Genomic DNA, 22,834 nt, shown 5'->3' with positions numbered 1-22,834 from the left:
TTTGTTCAGAGGAAGCCTTACTCCCTTCCCTTCTGGAGGCTGGGAATGGAAAAAATGACTCAAGGAATCCCCAGCGGAGCCGCCATATCTGTACTGCATCGCAAAATAGGGGTACCATCCTTTGCTCTCCCCTACCTGGCAGTATGCGCCACACATGGAGCTGCGTGGTATCAGCGTCGCACCCCCCTCCCCCTGGTGTTAAATAGTACCCTTTCCCTTGTCCCACATCTCTCCCCAGTCACACCACCACAGGGACATGCCCCACCGTGGTACTGGATATCCCCACGACGAGCCACAGGAAGTGCAGGGGCCCTTATCTGAAAACACACACACACACACACACACACACACACACTCTTCCTAGGCCAAGAGAGAAGGAGACCCTTGGCAGAAGACAAAAGCAGGTTTATTAGGGCCCTGGGGCCAGGAATGCCTAAGGTATGAGTTAAGACCAAGGCAGTGAGAAGAGGTGACTCTCCTGAGGCCAAACCTTTGCATCTCAGAATCCCTGGCTGGAGACCTTAGGAATCAGTTCCGGGAGGGACCTGGGGATGCAGAGGGGTCTCTCCTGACCGTGGGATCTCTGGGCTTTTGCCAGGATTGGGGAAATGGTCTGGGGGGCAGGGAGCCTTGAATCCACAGCCTTCATTTCAATAAGGACCATTTAATTTGTTCCTTGGCAGACTGAAGAACCTGGGGTGGGGTGGGGAGGTTGAGAGAGAATTGAGAATGTCAAATGCCTCCACATACAGTCATGGGGAGGTCCACAGCCCACCTTCCCTAAGCGCCCCTGCAACCCCCGGTCGCTAGGTGGCAGCATCTTGTCTCCGCTTGGCTTAAACGCGGCCAACCCTTCAAGTCAGAAAGCGCAGAGGAAACCGGCTGCAGCCAGCTCCCACCTCAGGGCCAAGCCTGCCCAGACCTCTGGCTCCTGCATCTGCAGCGTGGGTGTGTCAGCAGCCTGTCTCCCCGCTGTCATGTCATGAGAGTTCCCGCCCACAGTGCCACGTCCAGGCGGAGACGGGGCCCAGGCCTGACACTCCCTGTGCTGACACCCCAGCAAACCCCTAGCTCTGGCCATGACTGGCAATGTGTCCTCAACACCCCACGCCAACCCACTGCTGATGTGGCATAGCTGGCAAATGGTGGCCGGCCAGACCCTGCGGTGGGATGCCTGGTGGAAAGTCTCAGACCAGTGCTTACACAAATCCATACAAGTGTACGCACACATGCACAATGCCAAAGCAGGAGAGGGGGACAGGACACCAGGTGTGTCCCTCAGGTAGGTTGTCCCTTCAGCCACTCAGCCTCATTCCCTTCTAGAGAAGGAGGGAACACTGTGTCTGTCTCCTCCTCCTGCACAATCTCCCTCCTCTCTTGGGGACAGTGGCTTAGGGTTCCCCTGATTCTCCTAGCCGGAATCTAACTTTGTCCTCATTTTATCACCCATTGGCCACCTGTAGCTTGCTTTGTTTTTACTCCAGAATTCCATTAAAAATGCTGTTTTCATTCTTTCTTCCTTTGGAGAAATACTGATGGTTATTCAGCATGTGTTAACTTGCTTGGAGCCCTGCTAAGAGCTTGCCATGCATTGGCTCATTGAATTGTCATAACTCCATGAGGAGGGTCCTGTTATTATGTGAGGCCCAGAGAGGTTGAGTAACTTGCCCTAGGTCACCCAGCTTTAGGTGGTAAGGTGAAACATGTATCCTGGGATGACTCCCATGAGCACCCGTGTTCTTATCTGCTCTGCTCATTACTCCCTACCCTCTTTCCACCCTGAAAATTGCCTTGTAGCTGCATTCATTCCAGCATGGTATAAGGAAACATAGGGAATCAGAGGGGAGGGCGAAGCAAAGTGAATGTTAAGGGCAGTGCAGGAAAATGGGCGCCACACCTGGAACTCCACACGAGACAGCACAGGCTCATCTCGGTAGGGCCACCACAGCACAAGGAGTTAGTGCCAAGGCAGGAAGTTCCATACAAGCAGGATTAGTCTGAGCAGAGAGACCTGCAGGCAGACAGAAGAGAGGTCAAGACAGTCATCCTGAACTAGCAGGAAGTTTGTGCAGCTGGGGAACTGATCAGGCTTCAGAGTCAGGAACCTCCCCCTGGCCTCCCGCTCTGCATGCACCTCCAGATAGGACCATGCAACGTTGTGGCAGGTTCTTCCATAGCCAGGTCATTCAGGGGCAAGGTGACAAGTGATGAGTGGGGAAAATCAGATCCTATCATGAGTTTGAGAGTCCCTTAATAATCCCAGCGTGGGCCGGGCGCGGTGGCTCAAGCCTGTAATCCCAGCACTTTGGGAGGCCGAGACGGGCAGATCACGAGGTCAGGAGATCGAGACCATCCTGGCTAACACGGTGAAACCCCGTCTCTACTAAAAAATACAAAAAAAAACTAGCCGGGCGAATTGGCGGGCGCCTGTGGTCCCAGCTACTCGGGAGGCTGAGGCAGGAGAATGGCGTGAACCTGGGAGGCGGAGCTTGCAGTGAGCTGAGATCCGGCCACCGCACTCCAGCCTGGGCGACAGAGCCAGACTCAGTCTCAAAAAAAAAAAAAAAAAAAATCCCAGCGTGTACCCTAAATGGCAAGGACAGGGTTTAGGAGCCAAACTCCTATTTGGTACCCTTTCCAGGTTTCTGTAGAGGGCGCATCAGAGGCCTGAGTTCCCAGATTTTTTTGCGGGGGAGGACAAGTGACCCAGCCATCTCCAAGGTAGGCCGCTCATCCTAGTTTCAATCCAACTAAACCAAGCCAGGAGATGAGGTGGGCTAATGGTAACACGCCCATCCATCCATTAGTACCCAGCTCCCCCAACTTGGAGAGCCCAGAGGCCTCCAGCGAGTCTCTCCAAGATATGACCTGTCACTGCCTCATCCCTTCCCTCCTGCACCCCTGATTTTTCAGACTTGATAGCTTCACTGGGTCCCCCTAGGATGCTCTGCTCCCGGTATCTCTCTAGACCATTTCTAGCCAAGGCAGATGCAGGGGGGCCTACCTGGGCCACACTCTGTTCAGTCAAGCCGCCATCATCTGCCTGTAAGGAAGCAGAGTCAAAGGGTGGGGTAGAGCCAGCATGAGGGTCCTGGGTCAGGGAGGTGAAGGAAAGGGGCTTGGGGGTAGGGGTGAGGTGATGCAGTGGTTAGGGTGATTCAGAGCTGCACCTGTGTGACTGGTTAGTAGAAGTCCTGCAGCCTGTCATTTGGAAGCCAGGACTTCTGGGATTGTGCTATATGGTGCATGGAGGGTGAGGGAAGATGGGAAGAAAGGTTTCATCCAGACATGAGAAAGCCAAACAAGGTAGGGAGGTTCTATCCATACCCCTGACCCCCAACCTCAAGGCCAAGGCAGCCACCTGGTGCCTCTTTGAGGATGTATTTATTTCCCCAGTCTGTACTTCCTACCAGAGAAGAGGTAAGGTACTTGTGCTCCTAGCCGGGGAGAGGACAGGAAGATCTCTTCCATTAACTGGCATCCCACCCACAAACTGCTGCTCATCTCACCCCTAACAAGTGTATCAGCCCAGTCGTTGTCTTCTGCTAGAGGAGCTTGGGCTTCTACCGTCTCGGCCTTGGCAGCCCCATGTCCAGGAAGGACAGGAAGGGCAGCCTAAAAGAGGAGGTGTGCAAGAAGACTCTTACCCTAAAATTCACCTTCTGGATCACTTGCTGGGGGTCACTCTCCAGAATCACACTATGAGATGAGAGGAAAAACCAGGAGGCAAATCAGTGGCACAATCCTCCCCTCTGCCCCCTCTCCTTGCCAAGCCTCTTCCTTCTCCCAATGCATCCTGCAACACTTCCACCTTCCAGGTCCCTTCCCACTGATAGCCCTCAAGTCAGAACTCTCCCTCAGCATGGAGGGCCCTCAGCTCTGATTCTTTGATGCTTCAACCCAGTGGTCCACACGCTTTGTCATCCCTGGGCAAAATCTTCCAAACCAGATGAGAACAGTCTGGTCTAGAATGATCAGGATGTCAAAAGCAGGGACTCTCAAAACTCAGAGCTCTTGAAAGTTCACTTCACCTTCTGGGTATAGGGTTGGATTCACTGTGAAAAGACTTAGGAAGGGAGGCCCTGGGGGTTCTTATCTTGTTGCACTGTTATTTTATGGCATGGGGTCATGCCCTGCATAAAAGAAATGAAACTCCAAAAATCAGCATCTACCTTCTCCCCAACTTCCTCCTATTTTTTTTTTTTTTTTTTACTTTAAACATGTTTAAAGTTTTGTTTTGTTTTGTTTTGCTTTGTTTTAAGGCTGGGCACGGTGGCTCATGCCTGTAATCCCAGCACTTTGGGAGGCCCAGGCAGGTGGATCACCTGAGGTCAGGAGTTCCAGACCAGCCTGGCCAACATGGCAAAACCCTGTCTCTACTAAAAATACAAAAATCAGCCAGGCATGGTGGCATACACTTGTAATCCCAGCTACTCGGGAGGGTGAGGCAGGAGAATTGCTTGAACCCGGGAGACAGAAGTTGCAGTGAGCCAAGATCGCACCACTGCACTCCAGCCTGGGCGTCAGAGTGAGACTCCATCTCAAAAAAAAAAACAAAAAACAAACAAACCAAAAAAACAGCTCTTTTTAAAAATCTTCCCTTTTAGGCCGGGCACAGTGGCTCACGCCTGCAATCCCAGCACTTTGGGAGGTTGAGGTAGGCGGATCACAAGGTCAGAAGTTTGAGACCAGCCTGGCCAATACAGTGAAACCCCGTCTCTACTAAAAATTAAAAAAAAATTAAAAAATTAAAAAATTAGCCAGGCTTGGTGGCGCACGCCTGTAATCCCAGTTACTCAGGAGGCTGAGGCAGGAGAATTGCTTGAACCCGGGAGGCAGAGATTGCAGTGAGCCGAGATTGCGCCACTGCTCTCCAGCCGGGGTGACAGAGTGAGACTCCGTCTCAAAAAAAAAAAAAGAAAAGAAAACACATACACAAAAAACAAAAAAAAACCTTCCCTTTTGGTAGACCCAAATATTGTAGCTTTTCTCAGAGAGCAGGCACTCCTTCATGAGGCCTTGGGGTTATATACAGGGTATTGGATGTGAGGGCCTGTCACTGCGGCAGGACAAAGATGACAGGATCTGAGTGCACCTCCTTACCCAGTGAGACTCCTCCAGAGCAGAAGCTTTGTTTTTCTTTTTTACTAAATCACTGGAAATGACAAACATTTATTGGGAGCCTCTTCCAGGCCCCATCCTTGGGCTGAGCACCCTGAGGTCCCAGGCTTCCTAGCCCGGGGTCCTGGAATCCATAAAGAGCATCCCAGGCCAAGGCTCCAGTTTAGGCGTTGCCTCCCGACTGGCGCTTCCCCAGTTTTTCTTGGCAGGAAACTGAACTCCTCAGAGGCAGAGACGGGAAGCTTGTGAAGCTTACACCTCAGGCATCCTCCTTTGCACAAGCCATCCAGAGCCCTGCATCTGGTTCTGCATTTGTAGTTTTGTGTGTGTTTGTGTAAAGTTTTCCTTCAAGAGCGTTCACCAAATTGTATATGCTTCTGGCTCCCCAATACCTGGCATTACCCCACTCACTTTTGGGTCCCAGAATTCTGCAGGAAGCCTAGCAGTAGCAGGCAGTTAATGGCTATAGAGAGGGGAGGCATTCTTTAATGCCCCGGGCAGTCCAGTACAGTGCCGTGGAAAGAGCATGGCCCCTGGAACTATGCACATGGTTTTAGATCTTGGCCCTGCCACTCCTTAGCTGTGTGAATGACCTCCGGCATGTCACTTGAACCTTTGAGCCTGTTTCGTAATGTATAAAATGATGTAATGATAGAGGCATGTATGTTTTTAAGGTGCTCAAGAAATTTCTATAGGCCGGGCGCGGTGGCTTACACCTGTAATCCCAGCACTTTCGGAGGCCGAGGCAGGCGGATCACGAAGTCAGGAGATTGAGACCATCCTGGCTAACGTGGTGAAACCCCGTCTCTACTAAAAATACAAAAAATTTGCCAGGCACGGTGGCGGGCGCCTGTAGTCCCAGCTGCTCAGGAGGCTGAGGCAGGAGAATGGCATGAACCGGGGAGGCAGAGCTTGCAGTGAGCCGAGATCCGGCCACTGCACACCAGCCTGGGTGACAGAGTGAGACTGTCTCAAAAAAAAAAAAAAAAAAAAGAATAGAAACTTTTGTTATTGTTTTCCCCAAAGCCAGAATTTTTCTCTCTCAATATTGGTCCCCTGATGGAAATTCACGAACCAACTTTTTTAAAAGAGCTCCTAACTTCCTAAGAATATACTAGCATACCAATAGGAGGCAACATCTATTGAATGAGAACCATAAGCTTCACATGTATTTTCTCATTTAATCCCTACAATCCCTTATTACCTCCATCCTAAAGATGGAGAAAGTAAGGCTGGGGGAGAGTCAGTAATTGACCCAGGTCACGCATCTAGCTGGTGCTGGAATTGAGCCCTAAGAGCAGGACACGTGGGGCTGGTGGGACTGTCTGAAGTCCTTCCAGAGAGGGTCAGCATCTGTGCCAGTGCTTCTCCTGGGCATTGGAGACCAAACTGGATTTTCCCCAAACCCTGCCTATTCAATAGTCTCCCGTAGTTTGACATCAGGTTACTCTCTTGTTTGGCTTGACTTTGGCTAACATTGAAATTAACTTCCATCTTCATGGGTGGGGCGCTAGTAAGGGGAAGGGGTAGGGGAATGGGATCCCTGGGAATATGCTGGGGGAAGGGAGTGAAAAGTTGGTCAGAGTTCTGGCCATGCTGGGTGCCATCTGGGGCTGATGACTCCCAAAGGCACTCCTGCTGTGAGTGTCCCTGACTATCCCCTCCTCACCCGCCATCCACAATCTCGTCCAGCACCAAGAAGGCTCCGTCCATGTTCTCCAGCAACCAGCGCTTCTCCACGTTCTTCCTGAAAGTGGACACAAGCTCCTGAGCCTCCCTGTGGCTGGGAGGAACTGAGTCCCTGCCTAGGTGAGGCTGACCCCACTCTCCAAAGCCTGTCTCATTCACCCCTCACCAAACAAGGATTGGGAAGGAGAATGTGAAGGGCAGTGAGCACAGAGCCCGTGCAAGGCATTGCTGAGCAAAGGGCAGTTCTGCTTCCTTATACCCCACCTCGTCCAACCTCCCATACTTTGGGCCTTGACACCCCGGCACCCACCACAGGACCCCGAATGCGTTTCACAACTAGGTTAGATGCTATAGCATAGCCCTACTTTGGTTCATTGTGTCGACTATGAACTTTTCTTTTTAGATTATCTTAGTCTTGTGGGGACCTCAGGAGATAAACAGGGAGGAAGTGCCCTGTGACATATCAGGGCCTGGGGGATGGGGCCTTGGAGGGCAGAGAACCTCACTCACCTTAACATGTGGTTCAGAGACTCAAACAGGCAGGTAAGAACAGACATGAGCATCAGCTGGGATGGGCAGATACGGGAGGAGGAAAACAAGAGAGCTTGAGATTGAGAAGGTCAAAGGAAGCACTTGGAGCCCACCTGTGTGGGCAGCAATGGAGAGTTCTCCCTTTTCAGAGGCCTGGGCTGGAAACTGACTGCAGTGTGACGTTAGAGGGAACTTCCATGTGTCTGGGCTGGGAAACTGGAGTTCTCCACTGGGAGACATTTAGTGTATCTTTCTCTAGTTATGTCTAAGAAGGACAAAGCCTCCCTTGCAGATGAAGTGATGACTTCATTCCTGGTTCCCAAGGAAACTAAGGGTTATCGAGGATACACATTGTCCCAGAAAGAACCCTTCTTGCTGCCCCCCTCTACCTCATGGAGCCTAGCAGGAGGGGTCCAATGGTGAGCCTCCAGGTCCCAACCTCAAGCCCAGATTCCAGATAACATTTCCCCATAGACAGCCCTTTTTACTGCCCCAACCTCCTGAATTCACCTCATTCTCGTAGGATGAGCCCACCACGTATAGGAAGAGGTCAATGCTGTTCTTGTAGACGATGGTCATACCCCCAAAAAATGCAATCTCACCTAGAAATGGAGGGAGCTTTCAGTACTGGCCACCTTGCCTGGTCTCAGCCTAGCCCTTCCTCCTCAACCATGACTCTGTGACTCTCCTCTTATTTCTTTCTCCCCTTTCTAGAGAACCCTTGGAAAGATAGCACTAGGGACACTACCATTAGGCTGCCCCATGTCCTTCCCCTTATCGATACTCTATTTCTAGGGACTGCCTCAGGCCAAGGAGTCAACAAGCCCAGTTGTTGACTAGTTTACCTCCTGTCCACGCTCCCACCCTGTGCAGCACCTTGGGACCAGATTCAGGTTGGGACCACAATACAGTTGGCCTCCTCAGCTACAGAGAGGCCTGGGGATGCTGGGGGGATAGGTAGTCAGGGGGATTGGAGAGTGACAGGGAGTGGAGGTTCCCTGGAGGAAGGGAGTGGAGAACACCTGGGAAGGAGAGGACAAAAAGCCTCTGAAGAAAGGGAAATGGCCTGTGGGTGTGCAAGGCTGATGGGGACAGATGTGTCCAGTTGGAGAAGATGACAGTGTGCATCTGATAGTCTGGTGGAGAAACAGGGGGACACTTACTCTCAGTCCGGCTGGTCTTGTTGAAGACATTTTTCTCGAAAACCATCTGCTCCTTCATGGAGGGGAATGTGTCATCATAATACTATGAGAAAGGGAAGGAGAACGGACCATAGCTTTCCACACAGCCTGGATCCTCCCTAGATTTGGGGGCAGGAAAGATTAGGTGCTGGGCAAGCGGGATCCTGCTTCCCTGCCCCATCTCTCCATTACTGCACCCTAGGCCTGTTGGCTCACTAGTTCCTCCAAAACAAATTATTATTATTTTTTTAGATGGAGTTTTGTTCTTATTGCACAGGCTGGAGTGCAATGGCACGATCTCGGCTCACCACAACCTCCACCTCCTGGGTTGAAGCAATTCTCCTGCCTCAGCCTCCTCAGTAGCTGGGATTACAGGCATGTGCCACCACGCCCGGCTAATTTTGTATTTTTAGTCGAGACGGGGTTTCTCCATGTTGGTCTGGCTGGTCTCGAACTCCCGACATCAGGTGATCCACCTGCCTTGGCCTCCCAAAGTGCTGGGATTACAGGCGTGAGCCACCACGCTCCGCCCCCTCCAAAAGAAATTCTGAGCAAAGAAAGTCCCAAAAAGTAGAGGGATATTGAGGCCTGCTTTTGGAGTCCCCTCTGGTTTCTTGGAGGATCTTGTACATTCAGCAGATGTGCAGGGTGCTAAGGATTGGCATGGTCACTAGCGCACACTAATTCTAGAGCACCTGGAGTCTACAGGAAAGATGGCAAAACCAGCACACCTTCTTAAACAATAATAATGATAATAACAACAGCTACTTTATGATCCCCATTACACAGATGGGGAAACTGGGGCATCAAGAAGTCAGGTAACGGCCGGGCATGGTGGCTCATGCCTGTAATCCCAGCACTTTGGGAGGCCAAGGCGGATGGATCACCTGAGGTCAGGCGTTCAAGACCAGCTTTGCTAACTGGTGAAAACCCGTCTCTACTAAATATACAAAAAAAAAAAAAAAAAAAAAAATGGCAGGGCACGGTGGCTCACGCCTGTAATCCCAGCACTTTGGGAGGCCGAGGCGGGTGGATCACGAGGTTAGAAGATCGAGACCATCCTGGCTAATACGGTGAAACCCTGTCTCTACTAAAAATACAAAAAAATTAGCTGGGCGTGGTGGCGGGCGCCTGTAGTCCCAGCTACTCGGGAGGCTGAGGCAGGAGAATGGCGTGAATCTGGGAGGCGGAGCTTGCAGTGAGCCGAGATCACGCCACTGCACTCCAGCCTGGGTGACAGAGCAAGACTCTGTCTCAAAAAAAAAAAAAAAAAATTAGCTGGGTATGGTGGTGGGCGCCTGTAATCCCTGCTACTTGGGAGGCTGAGGCAGGAGAATCACTTGAACCCGGGAGGCAGAGGTTGCAGTGAGTCGAGATCGCGTCACTGAACTCCAGTCTGGGCAGCAGAGTGAGACTCTGTCTCAAGAAAACAAAACAAACAAACAAACAAACAAAACAAAAAAAGAAGTCAGGTAACTTCCCCAACATCTCACAGTTGTGAGGCCAAAGCTGGGTTTGAGCAGTAAGGACGGTCTGACTGCAGACAGGGTTATAGTGAAGATTAAATATCTAAGAAACAATCCCTCGCACATATCCCATAACTAAATTAATGTTTTTTTGTTTGGGAATGGTGAGCCTCTTTCTCTTACTCAGTTTCTTTTTTTTTTTTTTTTTTTTGAGACGGAGTCTTGCTGTGTCGCCCAGGCTGGAGTGCAGTGGCCGGATCTCAGCTCACTGCAAGCTCCGCCTCCCGGGTTTTTACGCCATTCTCCTGCCTCAGCCTCCCGAGTAGCCGGGACTACAGGCGCCTGCCACCTCGCCCGGCTAGTTTTTCGTATTTTTTAGTAGAGACGGGGTTTCACCGTGTTAGCCAGGATGGTCTCGATCTCCTGACCTCGTGATCCGCCCGTCTCGGCCTCCCAAAGTGCTGGGATTACAGGCTTGAGCCACCGCGCCCGGCCCTCTTACTCAGTTTCTTAATCTGTAGGGAGCAAGAGCCTTTGGCCTTGCTGATCCACCTCTGACCATCTGCTGGGGCAAGGTGTGGTCAGCTCAGTTTTCAATTTTCTGGATGTGGATTTTGCCACTTAGTACTCAATCTGCAGGCAGATTAGCCAGCCCCCTACTGGCCGCTGCTTATCTGAATGTCATAAAAACAGAAAAGTTTCAGCTCCAAACAAACAAACAAACAAACAAACAAACAAACAGAAAATCTATTTTTTGAGATGGGGTCTCACTCTATAACCCAGATTGGAGGGCAGTAGCTCGATCATGGCTCACTGCAGCCTCAACCTCCCAGGCTCAGGCGATCCTCCCACTTTAGCCCCCCTGAGCGCTGGGACTACAGGCGCACACCACCACGCCCAGCTAATTTTCATACTTTTTTTGAAGAGATGGGGTTTGCCATGTTGCCCAGGCTGGTCTGGCACTCCTGGGCTCAAGCAGTCCACCCATCTCAGCCTCCCAAAGTGCTGGGATTACAGGCATCAGCCACTGCGCCTGGCCTTATAATGCATTTCTTTTTTCTTTTTGAGACAGAGTTTCGCTCTTGTTGCCCAGGCTGGAGTGCAATGGCGCGATCTTGGCTCACTGCAACCTTCGCCTCCCAGGTTCAAGCAATTCTCCTGCCTCAGCCTCTTGAGTAGCTGTAACTACAGGCGCCCACCACCATGCCCAGCTAATTTTTTGTATATTTAGTAGAGACAGGGTTTCACCATGTTGGCCAGGCTGGTTTTGAACTCCTGACCTCGAGTGATCTGCCCACCTCGGCCTCCCAAAGTGCTGGGATTACAGGTGTGAGCCATTGCGCCCGGCCTTATAATGCATTTCATAGCTAATGCAGATGCTGTAGCTCCACTACAATTAATTGTGTTGACAGCAGAAATTTATTTTTGGATTATTTTAGGCCGTGTTTGCTAGGATAGATAACAGATAATTGAATGGGGGTACAGTGAAAACCACCTTGAGCTTAATGTAAAAAAACCTGAGTTTGCCTGTGAAACCTGTGAAATGGGAGAAGTGAAAAAATTAAATAAGTAAATAAATAAAATATGAGTTTGGATCTGTTAGGATATTAATACCTGTGACCTCAGGCAATTCACTTAGCTTCTCTACACCTCATTTTCTTCATCTACGAAATTAAAGAGTTGTATTACAGTCTCTAAAATCCCATCTGGTTCTAAATCCTTAGACTCCTTAGGCTAAATCCTTAGTGTTTACCAAGCTGTAGAACAAAAGTGGAGGTTTTAAGGAGGTTTAGAGACAAACCCCAAAGAACAAAAGAGCTTGTGTAGGGGTTTGGGGACTAAGACTCCTGGGTCCCAGGCTCAAACTCCACTGATCCATTAGGCAGAAACTTCCCACGCCCAGGTCCAACTGGCCAGTACCGATGATGAGGAAATACTTCAGGGAACATGAGTAGAAACAGAGGAGACCCCTCACTTCAGGGAGCAGCATCTTGACAAGGCAGGAGGATGAGAAGGACTTCTGGAGGGGTCTAAGCTGAGCTGCCCTGAGTCACAGAGACCACAGTGGAGTTTCTCCTGAGACAGGAGTGTCAGCTGGATGGGAACTGTGTCCCTCACAGGTGGGGTCAGAGGTTACCTTGGCCAGCAGCCGGCGCCCGTCATTATCTAGGATGAAAACAGCCTTGATGGTGTAGAGGGAAGGTTCCTGCAACTGACACCGGGGAGGAGAGTTCTGTTTGGCCCCTGACTCAAGGTGGACACCCTGTCTCTATGGGATCTGCTGGCCCTAGGATACACCCTCAGGCTCCAGCAACCCCAGCCCTCAAGGTCCACAGCTGGTTCTGCCCAACCCTGTGCCACATGGGCCAACCCAGGTGCCCACTCCACTCCCAGGCAGATGTTCCACTGCAGGCCCCGAGTGGGCGCTGTGCCCGTTGGGTGCAGAAGGTCCTTCCGGGCCCAAGTTCTGTCATGCACTGACTGCTCCAGAGCCCGAGTCGGAGTGTATCACAGAACCTGGGCCGGGGGGGACAGCGGGCCGAGCCTCCTCCTTCCAGCTGATCCCTGGCCGGGCTGGACCTGCGCTCTCAGCGCACCCCCAGGCCCTGGCCCTGGCCCGGGTGGACTCCAGCAGCATGCCCATCACCCACCGGTGATGGGAGGCGAGTCTGGGACGGACAGGCCACTCCTTACCCTCCCCGCGGAATCGCAACTCACCCGCCACCCCCAGCTCCAAACGGACCCAGAACTTCAGCCCCGCGCCGACGGACTCAGGACAGGCCTCCTCGCCGGTTGGCGCCGGGACGAACTTTTCCTCCCGGGTCCTGGGGCCCGTCAGGGGTGACACAAAGTTCCCAGCCGCTGGGCGCGCGAGTTCTGAGTTGGCTGCTCCCCTCAATCCTGCACCGTCCCGGCCCAGCTCCCACCGCCCGGGACCCCCGCTCCCGCCCGCTCCGTACCCGCAGCCCCGAGGGCTCCCCGGCTCGAGCAGGCGGCGCCGGGCCCCCGGCCTGGGCCGCCGCGGCCCCCTCCCCCGGGTGTGGACGTGGCCAGGCCTCGGGCCGCTGCATTCCGCTCGCCGCCTCGCACTGACAGCGCCGCCCGCCTCCTGCCCGCCGCCGCCGCCGCCCCGCCTCCGCGCCCGCCCCGTGGCCCCCTCTCGCGCGTGGCCTTCCTTTCCTCGGGGCCCCGTTCTCTTGCTCGTTCTCCCCGCTCTCCCCTCCCGCCCTCACCCCAGCTCTTCTTCCCCCACCTCTCCTTTCCCTCTCTCCTTGGCTCCTTCCCGAGTCCCTTACAGCCCCGAACTCTGCATCTTCAGGGTGCCCCAAGACCAGCCCTCGTCCTGCTTCCTGCCTGCTCTCCGGCCTGTGGCTTTGGTGTGCACCGGTGTCTGTAGGCTGTCCTGGGGCCAGCAGCAAACACAAGCAAAGCCCACTTTTGTCTGTTGACCTCTGGTAGGTACCATGGGGACAAATATGTCAGATCACCCTTTAGATCTCCGGGACAGGGTCTATAAGCAAGAGCACATGAGGACAGTTCTGGGGACACTCCTCTGTGAAGAGGCTTTCCCATTCCTCTCTCACTACTTGCAGAAGGGAACCATGGCCCCAAGACACCACCCCAGGCTCTCCTAAGACACAGATATGGCACCATCAAAAGCAAGACAGACGCCCAGCAGCACAAATGCTCCACCAATGACATTGGGCTTTGCAGCATGTTTTGGTTTCTTTGGTCTAAGTGTACCAAAGACAAGCTCTCATTTCAGGATATACTGGCAAGTGGAAAATTCACACCCCAGTGATATGTATGTTAGTGGTACATATGCATTTACTGGTAAAAACACTGTGCGTGTATTTTACATTTGACACCTTCACATACGTTATCTAATGTAGCCCACACCTGTGAGGTAGGCATAATGGACCCTCATTTTAAGGAAAGAGAGACTCAGAGGTTGTGTCACCTTTTGAAGACCATACAGCTAGTTGACTGGGAATAGAACCCAGATTTTTGACTCTAAATTTCTTCCCTATTCTTCTCTTCAAGCCCTCTTATGTTGTGGACCACAGTCACTTACCCTAGATGGTTACAGAATGGGGTTTTCCTCACTGAATGCATCAAGCCTTCTTATCTTCAAGCCTCTGCTGAAATATCAGTACCAAAAGGTCCTCCTGACAGCCACCATATCTAACTTGATCGATCTCTCCTGTCACATTCTCTTAGTTCCCATTTCTTTCTTTCATTGCACTTTTCTCAATCTCTAAACATTATTTTTACTAATTTTGCTTGTTTGAGACATGGTCTCACTCTGTTGCCCAGGCTGGAGTGCAGTGGCTCGATCTCGGCTCACGTCAGCCTCAACCTTCTGGGCTCAGGCAATCCTCCCATCTCAGTCTCCCGAGTAGCTGGCACCACTGGTGCATGCAACCACTCCCAGATCATTTTGTTTTTATTTTTATTTTTGTAGAAACAAGGTCTCAAGGCTGGGCTCAGTGGCTCACACCTGTAAACCCAGCACTTTGGGAGGCTGAGGTGGGCAGATGGCTTGAGCCCAGGAGTTCAAGACCAGCCTGGGCAACATGGTAAGACCTGGTCTCTACTAAAACTACAAAGAAATTAGCCAGGTAGGGTGGTGTGCACCTGTAGTCCTAGCTACTCAGAAGCCTGAGGTGGGAGAATCACCTGAGCCTGGGGGTTCAAGGCTGCAGAGCCATGATCATGCCACTGTGCTCCAGCCTGGGCAATGGGAGTGAGAACCTGTTTCAAAAAAGAAAAAAAAAAAAGAAGAAGAAAAAGAATGGAAGAGGAGGAGGAGGCAGAAGGGGAGGGGGAGGGGGAGGCAGAGGGTGATCAAGGTCTCACTATGTTGCCCATGGTGGTCTTGAACTCCCAGGCTCAAGTGATCCTCCCACCTCAGCTTCCCAGAGTGTTGGGATACAGGCGTGAACCATTCCCAGCCTTTACTAGTTTGTTTACAAGTGTTCCTTCTCCCCGCCCAGACTTTGAGCCCTGTGAGAACGAATGAATGTGACTTTTCTTCTTTTTTTTTTTTTTTTTGACAGGGTCTTGCTCTGTCACCCAGGCAGGCTGGAGTATAGTGGTGTGATCATAGTTCACTGCAGCCTCAAACTCCCAGGCTCAGCCGGGCACAGTGGCTCACGCCTATAATCCCAGCCCTTTGGGAGGCCGAGACAGGCAGATCACAAGGTCAGGAGTTTGAGACCAGCCTGGCCAACATGGTGAAACCCCATCTCTACTAAAAATACAAAAAATTAGCTGGGGGTGATGGCAGGTGCCTGTAATCCCAGCTACTCGGGAGGCTGAGGCAGGAGAATCATTTGAACCTGGGAGGTGGAGGTTGCAGTGAGCCGAGATCTCGCCACTGCACTCCAGCCTGGTGACGAAGCCAGACTCCGTCTCAAACAAACAAACAAACAAACAAAAAACAGAAAAAAATCTGTCATCACCAAGCCCTGTAAGAAACTTTGTGATCTGCTTGCCTCGGCCTCCCAAAGTGCTGGGATTATAGGCATGAGCCACTGCACCTGGCGGATGACAGATATTTAATAAGCATTTGTGAAGTAAATGAATAAAGGAATTCAGGATGAGGGAGATCATGTATAAATATTCACAAATACCACATTTTAACTAATAATAATTAAAATGTACCTATCAATGATACCATATTGGCTGGGTGTGGTGGCTTATACCTGTAATCCCAGCACTTTGGGAGGCCAAGGTGGGCAGATCACTTGAGGCCAGGAGTTCAAGACCGGCATATTTTATGTGCTGTACAAATATTTATTGAGTGCTTTGTATGTACCAGATATTTTTCTAGCCACTGGGACACAATAGTAGACAAAAGAAAAATTTTGCTGTCATGAAACTTATAATCGTGTGTGTGTGTGTGTGTGCATGCATGCGTTTCTGTGCAAGATATAATACACAAATGGGTAAAGTAAATATTATGTGAGTTGGGGATCAGTGCTGCAAAGAAAATAGAGCAGAAATGGGGTGTGGAATGTGAAGGGTCAGGGACAGGCAAGCCAGAAAGCCATTTTCACAGTCCCCTGAGAAGACCTTTAAGAAGGTGACATTTGAACAAAGAGCTAAAGGAAAGGAGGAAGCAGACCATGCAGACATCTGAGGAAGCATCTACTGACCCTCCCTATATGATGACTTAGGAGGCACATCTGAACCTTCCTTGCAGGCTATCAGTTATAACAGGGAACATAATGACACTATTTGATACAGCAGGCAGCGAAAAGATCCAGTACTTTGGCATTTTATTTCTTCGGATTCCAGATCATCAGAAGTTATGTCAATGGTCATGCTGGGTATGTTATTTTTAAAAAATACTGATTTGGTTATTTTGATGTCTTAATATTTCTGTGAGCTAGTCCTTTTTTTTTTTGGCTCATATTTACAAAGACAGCACCAAAAAACCTCCAGGAGAATTTCTCAGCCTCTGTTTGGCATATGGTACCCACCATAAAAGACCAGCAGCCTCCAGAAGGGTCAGAGGAAGACCTGGGATGATAGGGGAGTTAGGGGGCTGGTTGGTTCCACAGGCGAGGTGGGGAAGCAGTCAGTTACACAGGTCGGTGATGGGAAGGCACTGGAGAGGGGCCAAGGGGATAGGAATCAGAGGAGCAGGCTGGGGAAGGAAGCTTAGGAACCACAAAGTTCTCATCACCCCCACCTCTACCACTGTTATTGCCTTTTTTTTTTTTTTTTTTTTTTTGAGAAGGAGTTTCACTCTTGTTGCCCAGGCTGGAGTGCAATGGCATGATAAAGGCTCACTGCAACCTCTGCCTCCCAGGTTCCAGCGATTCTCCTGTCTCAGCCTCCTGAGTAGCTGGGATTACAGGTATGAGCCATCACACCTGGCTAACTTTTTTATTTTTAGTAAAGACAGGGTTTTATCATGTTGGTTGGGCTGGTCTTGAACTCCTGACCTCAGGTGATCTGCCTGCCTTGGCCTCTCAAAGTGCTGGGATTACAGGCGTGAGCCACTGTGCCCAGCTTTGTTGTTCCCATTCTTAAAATCTCTTTACATCTTTTCTTTTTTTTGAAATGGAGTTTCGCTCTGTCGCCCAGGCTGGAATGCAATAGCACGATCTCGGCTCACTGTAACCTCTGCCTCCCAGGTTCAAGCAATTCTCCTGCCTCAGCCTCCCAAGTAGTAGGGATTACAGGCGTGTGCCACCATGCCTGGCTAATTTTTGTATTTTTAGTAGAGACGGGCTTTCACCATGTTAGCCAGGCAAGTCTCCAACTCCTGACCTTAAGTGATCTGCCTGCCTCGGCCTCCCAAAGTGCTGGGATTATAGACGTAAGCCACAGTGCCTGGCCCATAAAATCTCTTTACATCTTAACTGTAGTGGTGAATAAGTAAATTCAGAGCCAAGTTCAACTTTTCAAGGACAAGATTCTCCCCAATGATAACCCCTCCCCAAACTCCTTCAACAGAGACCCCAGAACTTCTTTCTCTCCATGACACCCGCTTCCCCACACATCCTGAAGTGCACCTTTACTGCGGTTTTACGTAAACATGTGAGCTATGTGTGTCCAGTATTGGGACAGTGTCTTCCACAGAGCATGACCCTAAGAGGACTTTCCAGTTTAAGGCTGGCAGCACATGAGAAGCACGCACGTGCAGCAGCAGACTCGGCGGGAGAGCCTCCCCAGCTCGAAGTCGTCAAGTTGGGTTCAAAAAGAATGCAGCCTTCATGTTTTTCTGCCCTCTGCTCCCTTCAGGTAGGTACAGTAGGGTGGGGAGGTAGGCTGTGCACATCCCTACCCAGCTGGAACCTGTTAAGTAGTGCACTCAGAATTGGTCCCTGCCCTATGGAGTCCCAGGAGGCAGGTGATTCAAAGGAGGTTCTCCTCTGGGCCTTGGTATAGCTTGAAGGGGAGACCGTTTCATTTCCTCTGAGTCACCCTCCTGCTGCCACATTTCTGTGCTGTCTGTCCTAGGATTTCAGCATCTGTTCTTATGTGACAAGAAGAAACAGCTCCCTTGGGTACCAGCCTCTCTCTATCCTTCCTGCTTAATGTCAAGAGGGGGAGGTGTGTGTGGAATATGAGGTGTGGAAGTGTGTGCTGGTGGCATCCTCTATAGAGAGAAAACTAAAGCTTCCATGCTCTGTCTGTAGGATAGGCTTCTAATAGACCATTCTAAGGACAGCTCTCATTTCTTCATCACCTTTGGCTTTCTCTGAGATAACTTTCTCTGAGATAAAGTTGTAGGGTAGGTGAAGACAGGATTATTCAAGACAGTGCCTTATACTCAGCTCTTCCCGCGGGCATGAATGGCTTTATACACATGACCTGAGTTTTAAGATTTGTGAATATGTATATTGTTATCTCCATTTAGCTCAGGATGGCCCAACTAGTACGAGACAGAGCCAGATTTTCGAACCCAGCTGTAAGTCCAAAATATCCACTCCTCCCGCCTCTTAATGGCAGCTCCTTGATTGTGACATGTCACACAGAGCTCTACAAAGAACACTACCTGGTATTGTTTGAGACAACATAGCAAGACATACAGGACAGTTGAACTCGGCTTCAAAAAATGCTACGCTAAGACACTAATGAACAATGAGATATTTTCATTGTAGAGGTGAAGAAAGAACATTTTAGGATTGAGAATGAGCACATCCTAAAAGTCAAATAGGCCGGGTGCAGTAGCTCACGCCTATAATCCCAGCACCTTGGGAGGCTGAGGTGGGCAGATCACTTGAGGTGAGGAGTTTGAGACCAGCCTGGCCAACAAGGCAAAACCCTGTCTCTACTAAAAATACAAAAATTAGCCAAGTGTGGTGGTGTGCGCCTTTAATACCAGACACTCAGGAGGCTGAAAGCAGGCAAAATGCTTGAACTTGGGAGGCAGATGTTGTAGTGAGCTGAGATGGTGTCACTGCACTCCAGCCTGGACCACAGAGCGACTCCATCTCAAAAAAAAAAAAAAAAAAAAAAAAAAATCAGATAAGCATTCCAGTCTGTGCTCCTGTATTACCACAATCTTTTTTTTTTTTTTTTTTTTCTTTTTTAACCTCAACATGGATTTTTGCTCCAACCTAGTGATTCTCTACTCTGGTTGCACATAAGAATCACCTGAAGAGCTTTTACAAAATACTGATGTCCCATTCTGCTCTGAGTGGTTGTCTTAATTTGTGTGGGGTGGGACCTGGGCATTGGTAGTTTTTACAAGCTCCCCACCTGGGTGATTCTAATGTGCAGCCAGGATTAGAAGCAATTTTCTAAGAGTGTGGTAGTCATGCACAGGAAAGAGGCTGGCTTACAGAATAGCTTTATTTTTTGGTGGTTTAATGGTAACAAGTTTGCTGATGTTTACCATGTAAGAGAGAGGGCCAGATGTCCGGATTAGCCAGAAAACTAATTGATTTCTTTGCAAAACATGCTAACATTTAGTATTGACATGATGTATTCCTAGAATCTCTCAGGACTGTAAGGAAATCTCAGGCAACCATCTATCTAATCTATTCCCCTGGATTAGATGAGGTTGCCAAGTAAGAAATACTTACATGGATTAGCAACACTTAAAGACATGTTTTTCTTTTTCTTATTTTTTTTGAGATAAGGTCTCACTCTGTTGCCCAGACTGGAGTGCAGTGGCGCAATCACAGCTTACTGCAGCCTCAACCTCCCCAGGATCACGTGATCTTTCCACCTCAGCCTCCCCACTAGCTAGGACTACAGGCATGAACCAGCACGCCTGGCTAATTTTTGTTTTTTTTTTGTAGAGATGGGTTTTCACCATGTTGGCCAGGTTAGTCTCAAACTCCTGGCTCAAGTGATCCGCCCATCTGGGCCTTTCAAAGTGCTGGGGTTACAGGTGTGAGCCACTGTGCCTGGCCTTAGAGACATTTTTAGATGATGGGCAACCAGAATGGCAGAAAGACTGGGTTTCCCTTTTAGGGAAAAAGCAATTTCACTGTTCCAGAAGAAATCGGAGCCCCAGCCAGCCTGCCCTCCCACAGCCCCTTCTCTGGGGATTCCTGGCATGTGTCATCTTCTGGGGTGACTGCGGGATGGAGGTGCCTGTTGGTGGCAGCAGCAGCTTTTCCTACGAGGGAAGCTGGGTCGGTAGACACTACACTGCTATTCCTGGGGTGGGGGTGGGGATTTCTGTGTATGTTTTATAGTTAGCTGGCCCCAAATCCCTGTGCATTAGACCTAACCCTCTTCTCGGCTTCCACTGCTTTCTTCTCTCTCCTGCACAGCCCGGAGTCGCAGGGGCAAGGCCTGGTTTTACAATGGCTGCCAGCCTTTCCCTTAGGGAGCCACGCGCATGCGCTCACTTTTTCCAGTGGTCTTCTCAGTCTGATTTAATGGATATACCGGGACTGATGACACATCAGCATGGGATCCTTCTTTTGCTTCTTGGGTAATTGTCCTATTAACAGCTGTCCCAGGCAAAGGGAGCAGGGGAGTGTTGGGGGAAAGCGGGGGGGGGGGGGGGGGGACTTCCTGGGTGAAGGAGGACACACCCTGGGTTTTACAAGGTTAATCAGCAGGTTCTGGGAAAGCTTGCACCTGCTCAGACTTGATCTGGAACTCTAGACAGAATGGAAGACAGTCGTCTCCACTCCCTTCCATGGAGTATCAAATATCCTGGGCGCCCACACCCTGCCAGACCTAGGCCTGCTGTTGCGATTGCGTTTGTCTCTACACCTTTACTCTCTTTGGTCCTTGCAACTCTCTTTCCCTTTTTCGGGCCACTTCTGTGAAATGGCTAAGCAGGAAACTCACATAAACGATTGTCCAGTTTTAGTTTGAACTGTTAGGACTGAAAATTGTTCTGTATTTGTTGTGTAAAAAAAAGATCAATCTTAGTATGCTGTTTTCACCTTCTCAAAATTATCTTGTATTTAAACACTGTACTTTAGTTGAGCCTTTATATCTTTCAATGTTATGTTTTCTTTTGTTTTTTGAGGCAGGATCTCACTGTTGCCCAGACTGGCACCATCATAGCTCACTGCAGCTTCAAGCAATCCTCCCACCTCAGCCTCCTGAGTAGTTGGGACTATAGATTTGTGGCACCAGGCCCAGCTTGTTTTTTCGTAGAGACGGGGGTTTCACTACGCTGCCCTGGCTGGTCTTGAACTCCCGAGTTCAAGCAATCCTCCCCCCTTGGCCTCCCAAGGTGCTACTGTGAGCCACTGTGCCCGGCCCAGTGCTATGATTTTAAAATATGTCCTTCTCAACCTTCTTATTTTTAGAGTTTGATGGCCACACCTAAATTTTTCCTCCTTTCTTACACACTACCAGTCTTTATCTTCATTGTCTCACTACTTTGGGGACTGAATGGTCTCCTATTTTATTGGTAACATGCCATATCCTTCAAAACTGTACATCCTCCAAGGTGTGGTTAATTTCTGCTTTTAACAGGAAAATCACAGGCCTGCCTGCTTGAGTCCCCCTTCAAGTACTCAGTATTTGAGTGTCTACTAAGTTATAACAGTTAACACACAAAATTCTAGTCCTCATGTCGTTTATACTCAGATATTTATTGGGAGACACGCGTCAGTAGTCCCTACTAAATGGGAAGATTGCTTGAGTCCAGGAGTTCGAGTCCAGTCTGGAATAGGTAAAACATGCTCTCTGAATTAGTCTTTGAAACTGGTAAACTAGCTCAGAAGTTTTGTAAGAATTGCTGGTGTACGTTTATTATATACAGTGAAAGTACTTAATCTGTAAACCACCCCAAATTAAGCCTCCTAACAGCAAGCACAAAATGGACTCATTATTTACTGAGTTATCAGTTGGCGTTGTCCTTAGTTGTACAGGGACTAATGATTCACCCATAAATAATGGGCTCTTCTAAGAAGACAGACTTGAGTTTACACCTCTTTGTCTTATAGCTGCGAGGAACGCACTGCAAACTCCAACCCAATGATTCCCTAAATGGGGTCTTCGCATCAGCTGCGTTAAAATCATCCCAGCAGGCAGGTTATCCGGCCGCCACTCCAGGGTCACTAAATCAGACTCTCCAGTGGGACCTCGGAATTCGTAGTTTAGCAAGCTCCCCAAGTGATGCTGGGGGTAAACTAACGTTTGAGAGTCACAAACATGTTTTGGAAATATAACCAGATGGGACTGGAGAAATTAGAAACTGAGAAACATTCCTAAAAAAAGCAAGACTAAGCAGCGTGGGAGACCAAGTGAGGGGGGCTCTTTGGGGTGTTTCTACCATGACAAAAATCGCCATTACCCCACAGCTCTCATACCACCAACGTTCCGCCAACGTCCCACCACCCTCATGACAACCGTCCCCGGGACTGCTCCAGCGAAGGCACCCTTGCCTGGGCCACGAGGCGCAACCGTCCCTCACAGCTGGGGAGGCTTCTCCAGGTTCGCACCGAGAGGAAGTTGGGGTACCGGTTTCCGCCGCCAGCACCCAAGATGGCGACACGAGCGTCGCAACCACAAGCACCACATGCTTCGTGTCCCGCCTCAGCCTTTTCGGGTCTCACTAGACTTTTGCAAGTCACTGTGGGAACCCTCAAGGCGGAGGTGTTCCGCACTCCCGCGGCGATACACCCTCCCATTCCCTGCCCTAAGCCCTCAATCCCCCGCCACAGAAAGCGCTGGAAGCGCCCAGCTTGGATACTTCACCCAACTCCCAGCCCGCTAAGATCGCCCGCCACGAACGCGCGGCCGAGGGGCCCAGAATGCTAGACACTAAGGCCTTCGCCCTACTCATTGGTCGGTCCACACCGCGGGGCGGGCCTAGGTACCCACTGGGCCGGGAATTATGTCAGTCTTGGGAAGTCGGGTCCGGAGATGAGGAGGTACACTCAGCCATTGGGCCCTCTCTGC

The 22,834-nt window shown here is 50.3% G+C and overlaps 1 protein-coding gene across 4 annotated transcripts; it reads right to left on the bottom strand.

The window, feature by feature from the left end:
• Positions 1-384: 384 nt before the first annotated feature.
• COPZ2 (coatomer protein complex subunit zeta 2) lies at positions 385-18,131 on the bottom strand. 4 transcript variants are annotated; one of them, XM_025363446.1, is made up of 9 exons: positions 18,120-18,131; positions 12,126-12,200; positions 8,505-8,586; positions 7,852-7,943; positions 7,321-7,376; positions 6,791-6,868; positions 3,648-3,699; positions 3,005-3,043; positions 385-693 (listed from the first exon to the last, which is right to left on the bottom strand). In XM_025363446.1, the coding sequence occupies exons 1-9, from the start codon at positions 18,129-18,131 to the stop codon at positions 646-648; spliced, it is 534 nt and encodes a 177-aa protein (XP_025219231.1). In that variant the 3' UTR covers positions 385-645. The 4 variants fall into 4 exon arrangements, with proteins under 4 accessions (XP_025219231.1, XP_025219229.1, XP_025219232.1 ...); XM_025363444.1 differs by lacking the exon at positions 18,120-18,131 and adding an exon at positions 12,949-13,082; XM_025363447.1 differs by lacking the exon at positions 3,005-3,043 and having other exon boundaries at positions 3,660-3,699.
• Between the last annotated feature and the right edge of the window lie 4,703 nt (positions 18,132-22,834).

The sequence above is a fragment of the Theropithecus gelada genome, chromosome 16 (genome assembly GCF_003255815.1).
Source record: "Theropithecus gelada isolate Dixy chromosome 16, Tgel_1.0, whole genome shotgun sequence".
NCBI lineage: Eukaryota > Metazoa > Chordata > Mammalia > Primates > Cercopithecidae > Theropithecus > Theropithecus gelada.
Note: the sequence above shows the minus strand (reverse complement) of the source record. Positions and strands in the feature narration are given on the sequence as shown.